The following is a 15,893-nucleotide window of genomic DNA, read 5'->3' as shown; positions in this document are numbered from 1 at the left end:
TGGGGACGCCGGCAGCTCAGTCAAGGGAGGACCCGCTTCTCCTGGAATAATTTATGCATCTGTCAGCACTGGTGGAGTGGCTTGGTAGGAGTGGCCGACGAGCTGGCAGTCTGCTCTGCATGAATCGTGGACTCAAAAGTTTGCGGCTGCTGCTGCCGCCGCCTCACATATTTCCTGTCAGCCGAGCGGACAGAGCCGAGCCGAGCCGAGCCGAGCCGAGCCCAGGGCGGAGGAGACGAGGAGACGAGGGATGGCAGAGAGCAGCGCCGAGGCGAGCGGCTCCGTTCACCGGAGATGTGTGGCCCACGCTCCGGCGGAGAGAGACGCTTCACCCGGCGTCGCGTCGAAGTGGATTCGACTCAACGTCGGCGGCACGTGCTTCTTAACGACGAGACAGACGCTGTGTCGAGATCCCAAGTCGTTTCTGTACCGACTGAGCCAAGCTGACCCCGAGCTCGACTCCGACAAGGTAAATGCTAAGCTAGTTAGCGGCGTAGTTGGGAGCGCACTTAGTTAACTGCATTTTTATCTTCCATTGAAATAACATTGCATTGCTCACTGCGTTGCCCAGCGGCGCCTTTTGGTCGATGGCGGCGTCTTCCAACTCGCTTAGTCGGATAACAAAAAAAGATGTATGCCTTCTTTTTTTTTCAAATACTCAGCGTTAACTTGGTTTTTTTTTTTTTTATGCTAGCTAGCATTAGCCCAGTAAGCTAGCAGGATTCCGACAGTCACCACATGACAGACGATCTTGCTGCTGAGCGTTGCTCGCTCCTTGTGTCAATAACACCAGGTGACACGTCTGTCCTTTGTCTCGGCGCGTCTTTAAAAGTGTCAAGCAGTTGAATAAACGTCGCTCGTTTGTCTTTGACATCTTTTGTTTTGGGGTGTGAATAAGTCGCCACAGTCGTTGGAAACTTTCCCCATCTACGACCGAGTCTCTGTCGCGTTGACCACTGTTCACGGTGAACACTCACACAGTGAGAGAAACCACTCACAACTTGTCACGTGTCGAGAGTCTACTTCGATGTACACAGTGTAGGCCAGGTTTGACAATTGGATATTTGATCTAAACTGTGGGTGAGTTATTTCACAATATGCATTAACCTTAACATGGCTGCCAAACTTTAGGAGAAATAATATGATACGATACGTGTCATATGCTGATGGGTACACTGTCCACCTATAGCGCAGTATCTACAATCCTTAGTCATATAGTTAGTCATAACAAATAACCTACACATAATAAGATGTTATTGCTCTATCAATGTGTGTGTGTGTGTGTGTGTGTGTGTGTGTGTGTTGTTTTCCCTCCCTCTCTTGAGGTCAGTCAGTTTCTTGGCTCTGTTTGCTCTGTAGTAATCAGCCTGTGTGCCGGTGATGAGGCTCCCCTAATGAGTACGAAAGTCATTGCCAAGTGGGGTGAGGTGCTGCTGACGACTGAGAGCCGGTGGGGGGTGAAGTCACTCATCTCCCTGTGAATGGCCTCAATGCTCCAGGATCTCTCTTGTTTGTCCATCTGCCACTGTCAGAAACAATTCACAAGTGTATACATTGTGCTACGTGGCCTGTTTTTCAATTATTCATTTTAACGCCCCATTCTTCATTGCTTTTATCTACTTACGCATTTTAATCTTCACCACTTTATGCTAAGCTGAAAGCAGGGCTCATCTCATATTTTCATGCAAATATCCTAATCTCTGAATAATCAGCTTGCTTTTTTGTCAGTTTATCCTCCCATGTGTAACGGATCAGTCCATCTCAATCCCATGTCTTAAGTATGTATCAGACTCTCAAGCCATTACGGTACCTTTTTCCTGCCGACAGTCTGATTAAAGATACATCCCATTCAAGTACAGGTTATTATTAGATACAATAGCACTTGCCACAGTGTCTCAAACTATATATGATGGCATTATTTGATCTTATTTGACACTGAGCCATGTTCTTTCCCCCCCTATAACACTGCATGTAAGTAGGAAGCTCTGTAGAGTGACAGATCAGAGAAGAGCTCTGTTTTTGGGGGAATGCAGTATTGTATTTCCAGCCAAGGAAATGAGAGGTTCGACTCTCAGTCACGCAGGCTGACGTGCTTCAGCAGGACTCTTGAGGAGAACTGCATTATTCATGCTGTTGACTGGAACATGTTTTGCACATTGGGGTAGACCGGGGAGAAAGTGGAGGTGTCACGTGCACTGCCATAACAGCTTTTAAGTCCTGGTTTTAAGTCGGTTATCCCAGAATTGACAGATGTGACAAAAGCACTGGCACGCTAGTGGCATTGTTGTTAACATGTTTGTAAAGTTTGGGTTACCAATTCATGCCGAAATATCATAAGCTGGAATTGCTCTCAAAATTGTAAATTTTGTGGAGTCAACAAGAATCGCGGGATGCAACTGAATGGGCATCTGTCCCTTTGGCAGACCTCTGATCTCAAACTACTCAGCTCAGGGCCACTCACGTGAAGACCCAGCTTTCTAGCTCTGAGAGCTGCATCAATATTTCAAGCACCCCATCCCAAAGGATTCTTGTTTCTTCAACTTATTCTTTTCATATTCATATCCATTTGCTGCCCGGACAAGTTCTCGCCGCAGCATGTGTGAGAAAAATATGGCCACATTTAATACCGTATTCGGGTTGTATGTCATGCCTGAGCACACTGTGGGAGGCAACGTAAATATTTAAAGGTAATGTCGTCTCCTACTGCTCTTCTTGCAGTAAGTGCTCAACAAGGCACTGCAGTGCTACTAGCAAATTAGGTGTGACTCAAGCCTTTATCATTCAAAAGAAACTTTATTCACAAAAGCCAGGCACCTACAATTGATCGCTGCAATTTTATTCTGCAAGAATCTAAGTCGTCGATGACTTCTAGCTTCTTTTTTTCTATTTCATTTTACATTTCTCTTCCTGCCGACAGAGAGCTCCAGGTTGCAGTGACTTCCTGGCTTGCCAGATTAGCCGTGAAGCTACTTAACTGCTTCTCATCATGACGGCAAAGCTTTTAGGGGATTTTGAGCTGATCATTTAGTATCTGAAACACTTCACAGTCATAAATTGTTCTGGAAAACACTGATGGTGTTGCCTTGCTGGCCTGAAAATGGCAGAAAGGGTGGAAGTTCCTCCCAGCCTTGGTGAAAGGTCAAGCAAATGCTCAAATGGCAGTGTTAAATATTTTTTGAAATATGAGATAGTTTCACACAATATAGCCCTGCTGTGACGTGTGTATTATTTAAAAGCTGAAAGCCTTTTTGTCTATGCCATTACTGCTTGTACTCCAGAGAGCCTCCTGGCTCCCACTCTACAAGGATCAGACTTCCACTTGGCTAAGTAGCTACAGTCATGTGACTTTTGAAGATCTACTGTAACATCTTTGAGCGCTGTTTCTGCAGGGCGCTCCTGCTCCAGCTCGGCTGCAGTCAAGGCTGAGCCGCACTTGATAAAGCTTTCATTCTTTTCTTCCTGACCTGAGAGAATTGCAATGACCTCAAGTGACGGTGTTACATTTTTCTGAAGCTTGTCTCGATGTAGTTGGTTTGATAATTACTTTTGAACCATGTTTCCTTCTATAAGAGATGCTAGGAAATTGTGCAGTGATGAATGCTGAATGGTTCCCTGCACAGTTCTCACATACGCCAATTGTTCTGTAATCAGAAGCAAGCATGCGACAGCTTGTCAATTTTGTTGAATTATGGATTGACTTTCAGTGTTGATGTGTCTGCAGAAAGCCTCATTGGACACCATGTGCTTGAAGGGTGGGTCATCGTGGTATTTCCTGTGGGAAGATATGTATTGCATGTGGGAGGATATGTATTGCATGTGGAAGAAGAATAATAGTGTTAATACACTACACTTTCTTTTGTTGTGAAGGCCAACTGTCTAATTGTTTTTTGTTTATCTAGATTCATAGTTGACCTCAGTATGAATCCAGACATGGTAAGGCCTGATATTACATTCACATTCCAGTGACTGTCTGGAAGGCTAAGCCATAAAAGACCATGCAGCATGCCTGACCTACACTGAACTGACCTATTTCTGTTGGTTTTTGTAGTGTTGTCACATTTTTTGTTATTGTCTGGTGTCTTTGGCTGGGCTTTTTCCCCATGTAAATCTAGCATTGTTATCTAATTAATAAATATGTGTAACTTATGAAGATTTTGAGTCTTTCATGATAAGTGTGTTGCCTTGCAACTTCACGGTAAACCTGTTGTGTTCTCACAACGTTATTATTCCTAGTTTTCCCATCATCATAGTGTTGGACAGAAATGGTTAACTTTCTCAGGATGCCCTTCATTTTGTGGTTTGCCATCAACGTCCCCACTCCTCTGTTGCCCATTGCTCTCCAGCCGGGGCCCCTAGAGACAAAGTCTTTTGTTTTTAATTAAAAACACTGTTCCCTTTGTGTACAAGAGTCCACATGACCAGAGCCCCCATAATCATCCTTCTCTGAACGAGGGGGCACTGTCACCCCGAGTTCCCCATAGAGACATGTGCACCCAAAGGACCGGCAACAGGCTTGTCAGCAGCACAACAGGTCAGGAAGAAAAGAGTGTACAGAAGTGTAGATTTACATACCGCATCTTTGCATGTTTGTTCAGTGGGAAACAAGTTTATAAATGCAGTCGGTGCAATTGACCTTTTTCACTGCTGACATTTTGACTTGTTTATTATTCTAGTAGGATGAGCACAGGTGCCTCTAACAATACTCACGAAGACTGTTATTATTTGTGTGTCAGTGTGACAGTGAAGCAGTGTATGCATAATACCAGGAACCCCTGAAAACAAAGTGCTAACTGGAATTCAGCTGTAATTAATTCATGTTCTTTATTTCTGTCAAATGTTAAAAGGGCATATACACTGTCTCCTAGCACTTTTCAAAGCAGGCCACAATCACTGGTTGTTGTTGCTTTGTTTTTACCTTTTATTTGAATGTTATTGGTGAGTTGATGGGAAGAAGAGGGGTAATTAGGAATGCTGAGAAAAACAAATCTGGTTAATTTAGGGAACAATAAAGAATTGTGTTCTGGTGCTGACAAATCTATCAAGGTTCAGATTTACAGTATATATTAAAAGTAAAATGATGATGATAAAGTACAAGACTGACAGGTTTTGGGTTTTTTTTCAGAGGGAAATGTGTCCATTCAGTATCTTATTTTCATTTAATGTTGGTTTAATTCTGATGGGTACCTTTTGTTTCTAGTCTAATCCAACATTATTTTATCATGCATCAAAAATTATGATTATCAATTATTCTCAGAAAAGGACGTTTAATCTTAATGATAGTTTTGTGCGTCACTGCTCTCATCTGACATCACCAGCACTAACACTTGGACAGGGATGCATGGCCATGTGACAGGCATGTGATAATACTAGCAAGATGACAAAGAAATGGAGCATTTTGAATAACTTCCAAATTTGCGTGCCAGATATGTCAAAGGAAACTGGCCTATCAAAAATCTACAACAAGATTGATAGATCACTTGAAAACTGGAGGTAACAGCTGAGCCATCTTGTAACTTTTAAAATGCTGCATGTTAAGTGCGATCAAAGCTTCAGATATTCGCTGGTAATTTTTTTTTTTTACTGAAGCTACAAAGCCCCAAAGATGGTATTTGAAACAACCCCAATAAAATGATTGGATTGGCTACAATAATTCCGAAAAAGAAATATAAACAATTGGTGCCCAGGGGCTTTAGTAATGCAGAGAAGAATAGATGATCAGCCGGTGTGAAAAGCAACCATCATGCACAGTGTGGTTTGAATGTGGTGAGCTTTGCAGCTTTGGCCTTCACAGAGCTGCATGCAGGCCTTCCTCTATGTGTCCTTAAACTTCAGTGACTATAGAAATGTAAGAAACTGACACAGGGCAATAAGACCAGAATAGAGCTCCACTGGGCTCCAGTTGAATATTTTCGTCTCGGAAAGGAGGTCAACCAGCCAAGAGGGTTCAGAAATTCATTACAAAAGTGAATGCACTGGGAGCTTTTCTCATTATAGGAAATAATAATGTGTTTTGAGTTTAATCCATCATTGAACTTGTGAAAGAGGAGCTATGTATGTACATGAAGTTGTTGGGGAAGACTTAGCTGCATGTTTGGTTTTGATTGTGGCCTGGAGTGTATGACAAAATTGCTGTGTTCTTTGGGTAAATATTGTCAGAAGTTACACCAAACCAACAATGCTGCAAATTTGTACAACATACTGCATCGGCAGCAGGTGCCCGGTTCGATTTCTGGCCTGCTCGACCATTTGCTGAGTGTTATTCCCACTTCTCTCCCCTTGCTTCCTGTCTCTCCTTCATTATCTCTATTTGAATAAAGGCAAATGAGTTCATACAATCAATTTCATACAATGTGTAAGGCCGACAATGTTACGGACCAGACTAGGTTAAATGTCAGTTGTAAGACAAGCTGCTTTCTCCTGTTCCCCTTGGTGGATTCAACCTACTGTTCCAAATCTTTTTTCTGTTCTGCTCTAATTGTTTTAGCCTCCTGTTTCCCCCGTGAGACAAAGACGGTCTAATCATGGTACTTAAAGAAATAGGGGAATACCCAGTGGTTGTGAAAGAATCAGGATCAAACCCAAGGCCTGTGGGAGAAATGAAGTGATATCCCAGAGCTGTTGTATGTGTGTGACTGTGTGCGCATTTCCTCTCAACCACATAAGAGATTATCAGAATTATGAGCTGACCTCATAATTCTCATCTCTGGAGTGTTATTCATTGATGCAGTGCATTTCAGTCCCCAGATTAAGTCTCGATTAAGGTTTACACCTGCTATCAACTTTTCACATTAGTTTTCACAGAATAAAATAACGATGTGGGTAATAAACATCAGCAATTTGAGTTAGTTGAAAACGTGCCAGTTAATATGGCGTTCTAATAGTATACTTATCCTCCCTCCTTTTGCTTTTCAGGATGAAACTGGTGCCTATCTCATAGACAGAGATCCTACCTACTTTGGGCCGGTGCTTAACTACTTGAGGCATGGCAAACTGGTGCTCAACAGGGACTTGGCCGAGGAAGGTAATGTCTTAAGAAATGTTTTCAGAATCAAAGTACAGTTGGCTGTAGCACATTCGATTCATTGCAAACTTGCAATAATCTCCTGATTGGTTGTTGCAACATGTGACGCTTTAATATCTAAATAACAGTGATAACAATTACAGCAAAGAATTTGGGGGTATTTTTTTAACATTTCCACCTGAACTGTCCGTTTGTAAATAAGTTCCTTACAAATAATTTTGACTGTCAAATTTATATTTGAATGTTTTTTTTTTCTAGTAGCATCTGTGCAAAACCATAAATATTTATTTACATCTAATCTGTAGTAGCAGTAGAAGCTGCTTGATGTACGCCTGCCTAAAAAGCGTAAAATGTTTTTTTGTCACTGCTTTCAGGTGTGTTAGAAGAAGCCGAGTTCTACAACATCACATCATTAATAAAGCTCATCAAGGACAAGATCAGGGAACGCGAATGCAAAACATCACAGGTAGATGAAGTTCTGTGAAGTTGATTGATTCCTCCATGAATGTTAGATTTCTGTTGCATTAATGTTGTGAACGTTTATTCCTCGTCCTGTTCGTCCTTCCTCTCAGGTTCCGGTCAAACATGTGTACCGGGTGCTGCAGTGCCAGGAGGAGGAGCTTACACAGATGGTGTCTACCATGTCTGACGGTTGGAAGTTTGAACAGGTAAATTTCTTTGCGCAATGTCACTGCAGCAGTCCTCCTTTCATGTACTTCACCCACTCCGCTATGCCTCACATTGACCCACGAAGTCCAACCCTCATTTTTGGAAATGGCTAAAAAGCCAAACTGCAAATGGCATCTTTCTCAATACATGATCCAGGCATCCCTTTGTGCTCTGATTGGTTGTTACAGCTTGTCAGTATAGGTTACGGGCGGGCCCACCAGTCAGAGTTTCTGCTGATTGTGTCAAGGGAGGTGAAGGGAGAGGAGTCTGCTTTGCCAAACAACAGCGGAGAGGTGTGTCCCTCAAATTTCTGTCCACGGCTGGTCACTGCATGGTCCCCATGTCGTCTATACACACACCGTTGGCCATTGTTTGTCCCAAGTAGACAATTGGTTTGTTTGTTTTGAGTTGATTGTGTTCATTTGTACAGCTTGCTCACCAGTGAGGCTTAAAGAACATGACACATTTTTACTTGTTTCTGAAATTATTATTGTATTATATATATTTTTTTTATTCCTAATGCATTCACAGTTTGTAAGCTTGTTAACGGCTTTCTGTGACCTCCTTTGATATAGACACTTGGCTTATTTTGGGGCTTTGCTGTAATAGGTGAAAATAAAAAAAATTAAAATCCAAGCCAGTAATGTAATTATTCTAACGATAAAGCATGTGTTTTGATGTTGGGGGTGTGATTTGGATGAGTGATTGAATCCCTTTGAGATGAGGGATCATTGAGCTGAAATCTCACTAATCTCCTCACACAAGTCAGATGGGAAAGTCCTAGAAACGCTCCTTATGTGAAGTCTAAAGCACGGTCATCAGCCCAGGAGAGTCTTCTGAGAAGATGCGCTTTAACGACCTACTGTCTTCTTTAAGACACTTTGTTTACGAGTATTTTCTGTTCAAGGCATTGGAATAGGTGCACGTTTGTGTCTGTTAAATCTAAAAACAGTGTGACAAGTGGAATCCGTGGTGGCTAGTTGAAATGATTTGGTCATTTTTTTTGTATTGATGCCTAATGTAAGAGAAATCACTTAACAACAACAAGTCTCCAGCAGCAGTGGCTAATGAGGCCATGCGTGTCTGAACATGCACACCTTGGTACTGAGGGTATACATGTAGCCCGCAGTGTGTACACACTTAACATTCAGCAGTAAAAGCAGTTATTCAGGGTCAGGGATTACCATTTATTTGTAAGGTGTGAATGCAGTTGTTTATGAAGATCGGAAAGTTCTTGTCCCTTTATTTGTCCTCTTGTGTCCTGTCTTTTTTATTTGGTGATGTGATAGAACTCACCGTGGTTATATTCAGAGGTATTTCATGTTTTTTAAGTCAATTCCACCAGTTCCCGTTGATTTTCAACCAGCATGTTTGCCTCCTGTAGTCCTTGCACTTGTATTCTGTCAGTGACTATCTGCTGATGATGTTTATCTTTCTATAGTGTATTTGTACGTGGAATAATTATCCTATTTTTGTAGCCCACAGATTATTTTATCACCTAGAAAACACTTTTTCAGTTTTCATGGGTATCAAAATGAATGTGTTTAATTTTGATTTCCATGTTGACTTGTTTACAGGACCTGAAAATACAGTTTCACTAGAATTCTTATAAAATGCAGCGACACATTAACATCAAAACACATCAGAACACATTGTCATTCAGCCACATTGTAACACATCTCCTTGTGGTATCCTGGTTGCAATTGTTTGAGTGGGGCTCCCTTTTTGCCTAGTGCTCACAGTTTACCATGTAATTGTGCAACCATGAATTTAAATGTAACCAAGACCCATAGGTTATGTCACTGGACATTGCTATCTATATCAACATGGCAAAAAATGTGAGATAAATAATCCTATAAAAATACATTAATACAGACGATACTTGAATGGGTCTTTATAAAATGCCATTTATAATACATTCAGAAATATAAGTAGCAGGAACTTGTAGACTCTCTGTGCGCCCCATTTAGTCAACATTCTATTTTACTTTACTTAAAAACGTCTCCCTGCCTGTTTTCCCACCACAACAAACCCAGCTTTTGCCTCTACTTCCATCAGGCTATGGATAATTTTTTCCATGTCCTCTGCTCTTGTGTCTCTCTAGCTGGTCAGCATAGGCTCCTCTTACAACTACGGAAACGAAGACCAAGCCGAGTTCCTGTGCGTAGTCTCCAAGGAGCTGCACAATCAATCATACGGGACAAACAGTGAGCCTAGTGAGAAGGCTAAGGTAAGTGTGTGCGAGTGTGCAGAGGCTGGTTGAAAATCTAGCCACAGCAAATATGTGTGAATGATGGCCTGTGCTGGATGTTTTTAAAATTACTGCATTTATGAACGTGCCACCAAGGGACGGAGAGCACCTCTATTTTATTAATGAGAAACCTCTATGAAGGAGAACATTGTAAATATTTAGTGCTTCAGTTAAAAACTAGACTGCTTGTACTTCAAGTGATAAAAAAAAAAAGCTAGAGCGAAAGGGGAAAACAAGAAGTATGAATTAAAGCAAAGCAGACTTTAAATGTGATGATTAGATTTGGCTATGTCAAGAAGGACATAAATTTTGATGGCAATGATTTGATAACAAAAGTTGTTTCTAACTGAATTAACCCAGTGTTTAGGCTCATATTAGATTTGACCAATAGTTAAAAAAAAGACTGTATAAACCATGCTTGGGGCCGTAGAAGAGCACAGGTCTGCAGATTAGTGGAGTAAGGTCTGTCATTTTCTCAAGGGCTTTGGGAGCGAAGCAGGAGGCACGCCCTGAGGAATTCAAGCTCCCATCAGCTTTTCCCTGCAGGGGCCTCACTCCTTGAAGGCAGCTACACATGAAGAAGCACACCGCTAAAACCTATATTCACGCTGCTGTTTCACCAGTGCATCTTTCAAGGAAATGTAGAGAAGGAACAGAGACTCTTATTGTTCCCAGTGGCATCATGCCTATATGTAGTCATTGAGTATGACTAATTTCTATGTGTTACTACAAAGTGAAGTCTAAAATTCTCAGTCCTTTGTAAAGTGAGGGTGTTATTTAATTGGGTAAAACAGATTTGCAGACATTAGTTATCAATGGATTAAGTACATTGGAAAGGTACCCTGGATAAGATTTGCATGTATATTCTTGTGTTTTGTGTTTGTGAGTTCTTCACTACATGTAGATGTTGTTACTCCCCTCTGAATGTGACCCATTAGTTTTAATTCTCTCCTTGTTATCCTCTTCTACCATCTTTTTTTCTCCCCCATTCATTTCCATCATTTTACAACATGCCTTTCTTGTCTTATTCTGTGCTGTCTTCATGCTGCATGTTGCTCAGAGCGAGGACGAAGAGACGGATTATGAAATGAATGACTCTGATTAGGGTTGAGCACTTATGACTCACTGGTGAGCGCTCAACTGCTAGTGCCTCCACCACACCTCCCAAGTTTGTCGTCGTCCCCCCCCTTACCATGCCTCCTTGATGAGTTTTACATCATTGGAAAAACTTCACATCTTTATGCCAGATAAAGTGACAGAATCCAGGTAGAAAATAACACTGGCCTTCAGAATCTAAAAAGCGTCTTTGAGCATTTGGAAAAGCACTATTTAAATTAGATGTATTATTACAAGCCAGAGCTAGATGAAAATCCTTATGGTTCTTGTTCAGACTGGAGGAATACTCTCTTCGAAACCAGATGAGACAAACTCACTTAGTTTCAGTAGTGTAAATATGACCCGTGCAATTATGTTCATGCTCGCAGCCTCGGTTAATGGAGGGCATGCTGAATCATCAGTTGCTGCAGTTTGACCATTGTTCTTCATCCAGTGACATTGAAAAGGAAGGGAGGGGTACACCCACCCCTCTGCCATGGTCAAAAGTGGTAGTAGCAGTAGTAGTAGCAGCAGTAGTTTTGCTTGGACAGTACAGTCAGTCACCCTTGTAGCTTCTACTAGCTTTTACAAATATATATATGTATATATATTTGTGTATATAAACCCACAATTGGATTAGTTTGATTTCAAATTTAATGCCATATAACACATTTCTTGTTTTTTGTTTAGAAAAAAACATTCCCCAATTTTTTGGTATTTTGAATAAATTACACTGATTTACCTTGGGGATTGGGAATATATTACGTCAATGAATGTCCTCACAACTATAGAGAGACGTCTGTGTGTGAGTGACTAATGGATAAAGGCAAAAAGCTGGAGACGAAGAGTAATTGCAATATACAATTAAACTCTTGAGTGATGTAATATTAAACACAGGCTGCTCGTGTGGACTGTAATTTGTAGAGATACAAGTATTGAATTAAAGCACTTTAACAAAGATAGAAGAGTGGACAGCTGCATAGATGGATTGATTTTCAGAGGCTCGATACAGCTAACAAAAATGTTTCAACAAAGCTTCTTCAGCTCAAACCAAAACCTAAACATGACCACCATCACTACATTCTGTCCTTCCTTCCTCTCCCTCTTTCTTTTACCTTCTCTCTGGTGGTCCGTCTTTCACACTGTTGCGATGTGAGCTACACATGCTAGCTCAGACAAACGGTTGCGTTGATGCATGCATAATTGCTTGAGCAAAAAAAGGTGACTTTGACTACTGAAATCCATTGAGCCGTAGAGAGTCGGTGCTCAATGTTTGCTTTGGAGCATGTTGAACATTGTTTTTGTTGATCATGATATGCTTGTGTCTCTGCAGATTCTTCAGGAAAGGGGTTCCCGGATGTGAAGAGGACTTAGTATTATGAGCTCCAGGTGTTACGATGCAAACATATCGCCTCTGTGGAAGAACGTTTGGCACAATGGAGATTTAAAGGGGGGGTGTACATTATTTTGTGTTCCCTCCTTCTTTATTTTTATTTCTTGATGTAAATAAGTCAGTTTACTGACAATTCGTGCCTGTACACTTAAACTGGACCTTTTTGAATTTGCGGCAAGTTATTTTGTTTTTCTGATTGAACGTAACTAGTAACAATCTACAAAGGTTTTATGCTATAAAATATGGCCATTATCACATAAGGCCAATGATTCACTCAGGGTCATCTATTGAATTAATGATATTCTCCAACTCAAGGGTCTGGTAAGGGATCAGTTTGGTCTTCATAACCCAAAAGTATCAACTCAAAATCATTGTTTCAAGATGTTAAGAAGGGAATAGTGCATGTTAAAGAGTTGGGCTATTAAATGTGAAATTCACCCCAAAAACAAGCTGACAAAAATGTTCTTCCGAAGATTTAAAACCGCTCTACTGAGATAATGACTATGAGGATCCCAACTATACATCACACATCTTGTCAGATGTAGTTGAGGTGGCATTTCACTTTTGAGTAAAAATCTTCTTCTTTTTCTGTAACGACTCTGGGTCACAAAAATGTCACTGTGATTTGACTGTTTAGCTTAAGGGGCATTGGGTCGTTTGTCACTTACAGGCCCTTTATTGGTGATGAGAAAATGACTTGTAATGGAGAGGAGTCCCACATTTATACATAGACTCTGTATGCTCACCTGAAAGAGACGGTAGATACTTCCATTTCATTCACTTTCTTTGCTTGAGAAGTAAATCTGTCGCTACTGTAGCTGCTTGTGGCACCGTGCACTGTATCTTGCAAACTTAGTAACCCTATTACCCACTGATACAGTCACTGTGTGCTGCGTGGTTTAGTCATTGCATTTATTTCAGGAGTCCACTTGCCTGAGTTTTGAGCGTTGAACTTCTTAGTATTCGATAAGTCAAAGCAAGATTTCTGCATTTTCTGTTAATCTTGAATTTTAGTAGTGTAAAGAACTGAAGATTTGCTCTCTAAATGTTGTGAAGTGCAACTTTATATCAAGTTTAAATAAGATTTTTCTGAACTTCTAGATTGAGACCTCATGTTCATAAATCTGAAGTTAACTGCATCCCCAAAAAATCAAAGGTGTTTCAAAAAATATTTTTGTTTTACAATGATATTTTTTAAACATCAGTGTCCAACAACAATTTCCCGTTTACTTTCTGGAAAAAAATATCCTTAAGACAAATCTAGTTTTTGAATTTTTCCCTTTACCGGTTTGTTTTGTATGTTTGAGGGAACCTCTTGTTAAAATTTTTTTTTTTTTTCTTTTTTATGGGAAGTATTTGTTGTGTTTGAGGTTTGGGGACTGGAATTTTTTGAAGGCAGTGGTTCATATCAAGAGGATTTTGTTTTGATGTAAATAATCCAAATCCAATATTAATATTTAACCCTTAAAGAAAGCTGCACGTTTTGTACACTGTATAGAAAAATGCAACTTCAAATGGAAGTTGTTTATACTGGATCTTTGAAAATGACAAAATCTTGATAAACTTCTGTTTTACATTGTTTATACAGGCCTAGAGATTTCCAAGTTAGGGTTGAAACAGCTGATGCTGACTACGGTGTCTTTCACTGAGAACATGCCTGGAACATTTATCGATAACCAATAACAAAGCTATACTTGGCTGGCTATGAAGTTGACTGTTACATTTAAAAGCAAATGTATTTTTTCCTGCAGTGTGATAGATTCTTAAAAGCGTTTTGAATTGTGTAGATTTCGTACACAGCATAACATGCACTACAGTGGAAAACCTCACTGTGCATGTTGCTTACAGCCTGTAATGTTAATGTAAATACTGCATTTTAGAACACTTCTTTTTTTATATAGAAAGTTGTTTTCAGGTTTGATGTGTTTGGTTTTTTTTGATAGGTTGGATATTTCATTCACAAATAATCAGTTAGTGTTGCCTTTTTTCCCAATGACCAAAGTCCAATGTCTTATGTGTATTGCACACATTGATGTTAGTGTCAGGGACTAGTAAACTTTTCTTAATGCTGGCACACTTTGTACATACGACCTGTTAACGACACGGAAACCTCCATTTACTCACATATACACATATACACTTGACAAACAATTTTTATATTGTCGGGCAAATGAGTATAGATGCATGTTTTTGATATAAACACACGTACACAAGGGCTTTTACAGTGCAAAATTTGAGATCTGCAAAGAGGTTAAATCAAAGTAGACTGGATTTCCTGCCAGAGTTAGGCTATGTTTACATTTGCTATAGTATTTTGAAGCCTTCCAATTATGTACCCTCTTGCACTCCCTAACACACGTTCACGTATGTCTGACTTGCGTGACTGCACCAGGGGAAAATAGTACTCCCCCACTCCACATGAACTGAAACTCACTCAGACACTTGAAGTTACTCCATCCATTTCACAGCCTGTGTTAGAGCATTGCAGACAATCTTGCTTTTTGCCCTCTCGATGGCAGAGCTGCTCACTTTCATAAGGATAAATCTTCCCTGTGCTGGTTCAGATCTAAGGTTTATGTCTGTTGTCTTTTGACATTTTCTTTCACAATGGGATTTGTAAGTCTCTTGTTTTTAATTAGCTTGTTTCGGTTGTAAACCAGTTTTATATACTTTGGTCTGAGGTGTTTAACCCTTTGTCATAGCAGCTACATTACCTTTTGACACCCTACATAAACGGGTTGTCTGGATGTGCATTTGGCATTGTTAATCATTTCATGTGATGGACAAACTTGTCAAATCTGTAGCCTAATACTATTAAGTGCCCAGTTTGTTTTGCAATCAAGTTAATAGCAACAGACCACTGTAATGCATGATTGAAGATGATCACACTTGTAATCAGAGGCAATTAATGTCATTTTTCCTCAATCTAACAGTTGCATCAATGAATAAGGTTCTCATATCACCACATAGATCACTTCTATATGATCTTATGCAATGTTAAAAATGTAAAAACTATGTCTGAGGTTAAGGGGATAGATCTATACGGTCATGTATAAGGTAAACACAATAAAAATGTTGTCATTCATGTCTCTGTGCATATTTACTTTTCAGAAATGTGTTTGGGATTAAATACAATGTTAGTGTTTTGAACACAATACTAATTAAGGATTAGTGGTTTCATGATTATCAGTAATCATATTTAAACGTACGTCACAAGTGTAGGAACACCTGTAAAGACTAGTGAAAAAGAGTCGTGACAGCAAATCTTTTTGGTTATATTGCGACCTCTTGTGTCATTTTCTCATAAATCGTTGCAGTGACATAGCTGCCTGGGGAGGTGCCTGCTTAAATATAGATTTATAATTCGGGTTGTTTTTTCCAACACTGGATTATAAAAAAATTAAATAAATCACATGTGTTTTACAGATAGAAATGTAACCTCTTGTTGATGTAAGTTCTTTGGC

General features: G+C 40.1%; 1 protein-coding gene across 2 annotated transcripts; it reads left to right on the top strand.

Moving 5' to 3' along the window:
- Nucleotides 1–72: 72 nt before the first annotated feature.
- Nucleotides 73–15,514, top strand: kctd5b (potassium channel tetramerization domain containing 5b). 2 transcript variants are annotated; one of them, XM_035611746.2, is made up of 7 exons: nucleotides 73–469; nucleotides 6,913–7,021; nucleotides 7,396–7,487; nucleotides 7,594–7,689; nucleotides 7,879–7,983; nucleotides 9,795–9,920; nucleotides 12,370–15,514. In XM_035611746.2, the coding sequence occupies exons 1-7, from the start codon at nucleotides 251–253 to the stop codon at nucleotides 12,397–12,399; spliced, it is 777 nt and encodes a 258-aa protein (XP_035467639.1). In that variant the 5' UTR covers nucleotides 73–250; the 3' UTR covers nucleotides 12,400–15,514. The 2 variants fall into 2 exon arrangements, with proteins under 2 accessions (XP_035467639.1, XP_035467640.1); XM_035611747.2 differs by lacking the exon at nucleotides 7,879–7,983 and having other exon boundaries at nucleotides 76–469.
- The last annotated feature ends 379 nt before the right edge of the window (nucleotides 15,515–15,893 follow it).

This window comes from Scophthalmus maximus, chromosome 16, assembly GCF_022379125.1.
Source record: "Scophthalmus maximus strain ysfricsl-2021 chromosome 16, ASM2237912v1, whole genome shotgun sequence".
Taxonomy (NCBI): Eukaryota; Metazoa; Chordata; class Actinopteri; order Pleuronectiformes; family Scophthalmidae; genus Scophthalmus; species Scophthalmus maximus.
The sequence above is the reverse complement of the archived record's forward strand: the minus strand, read 5'-3'. Positions and strand labels throughout refer to the sequence as shown.

Excerpts from the sequence above, each read along its gene's own strand:
- kctd5b (XM_035611746.2), top strand. The coding sequence starts at position 251 with ATGGCAGAGAGCAGCGCCGAGGCGAGCGGCTCCGTTCACCGGAGATGT. Across the intron at positions 7,488-7,593 it reads GCGAATGCAAAACATCACAG|GTTCCGGTCAAACATGTGTA; the intron begins GTAGATGAAGTT and ends CCTTCCTCTCAG. Across the intron at positions 7,690-7,878 it reads ACGGTTGGAAGTTTGAACAG|CTTGTCAGTATAGGTTACGG; the intron begins GTAAATTTCTTT and ends TGGTTGTTACAG.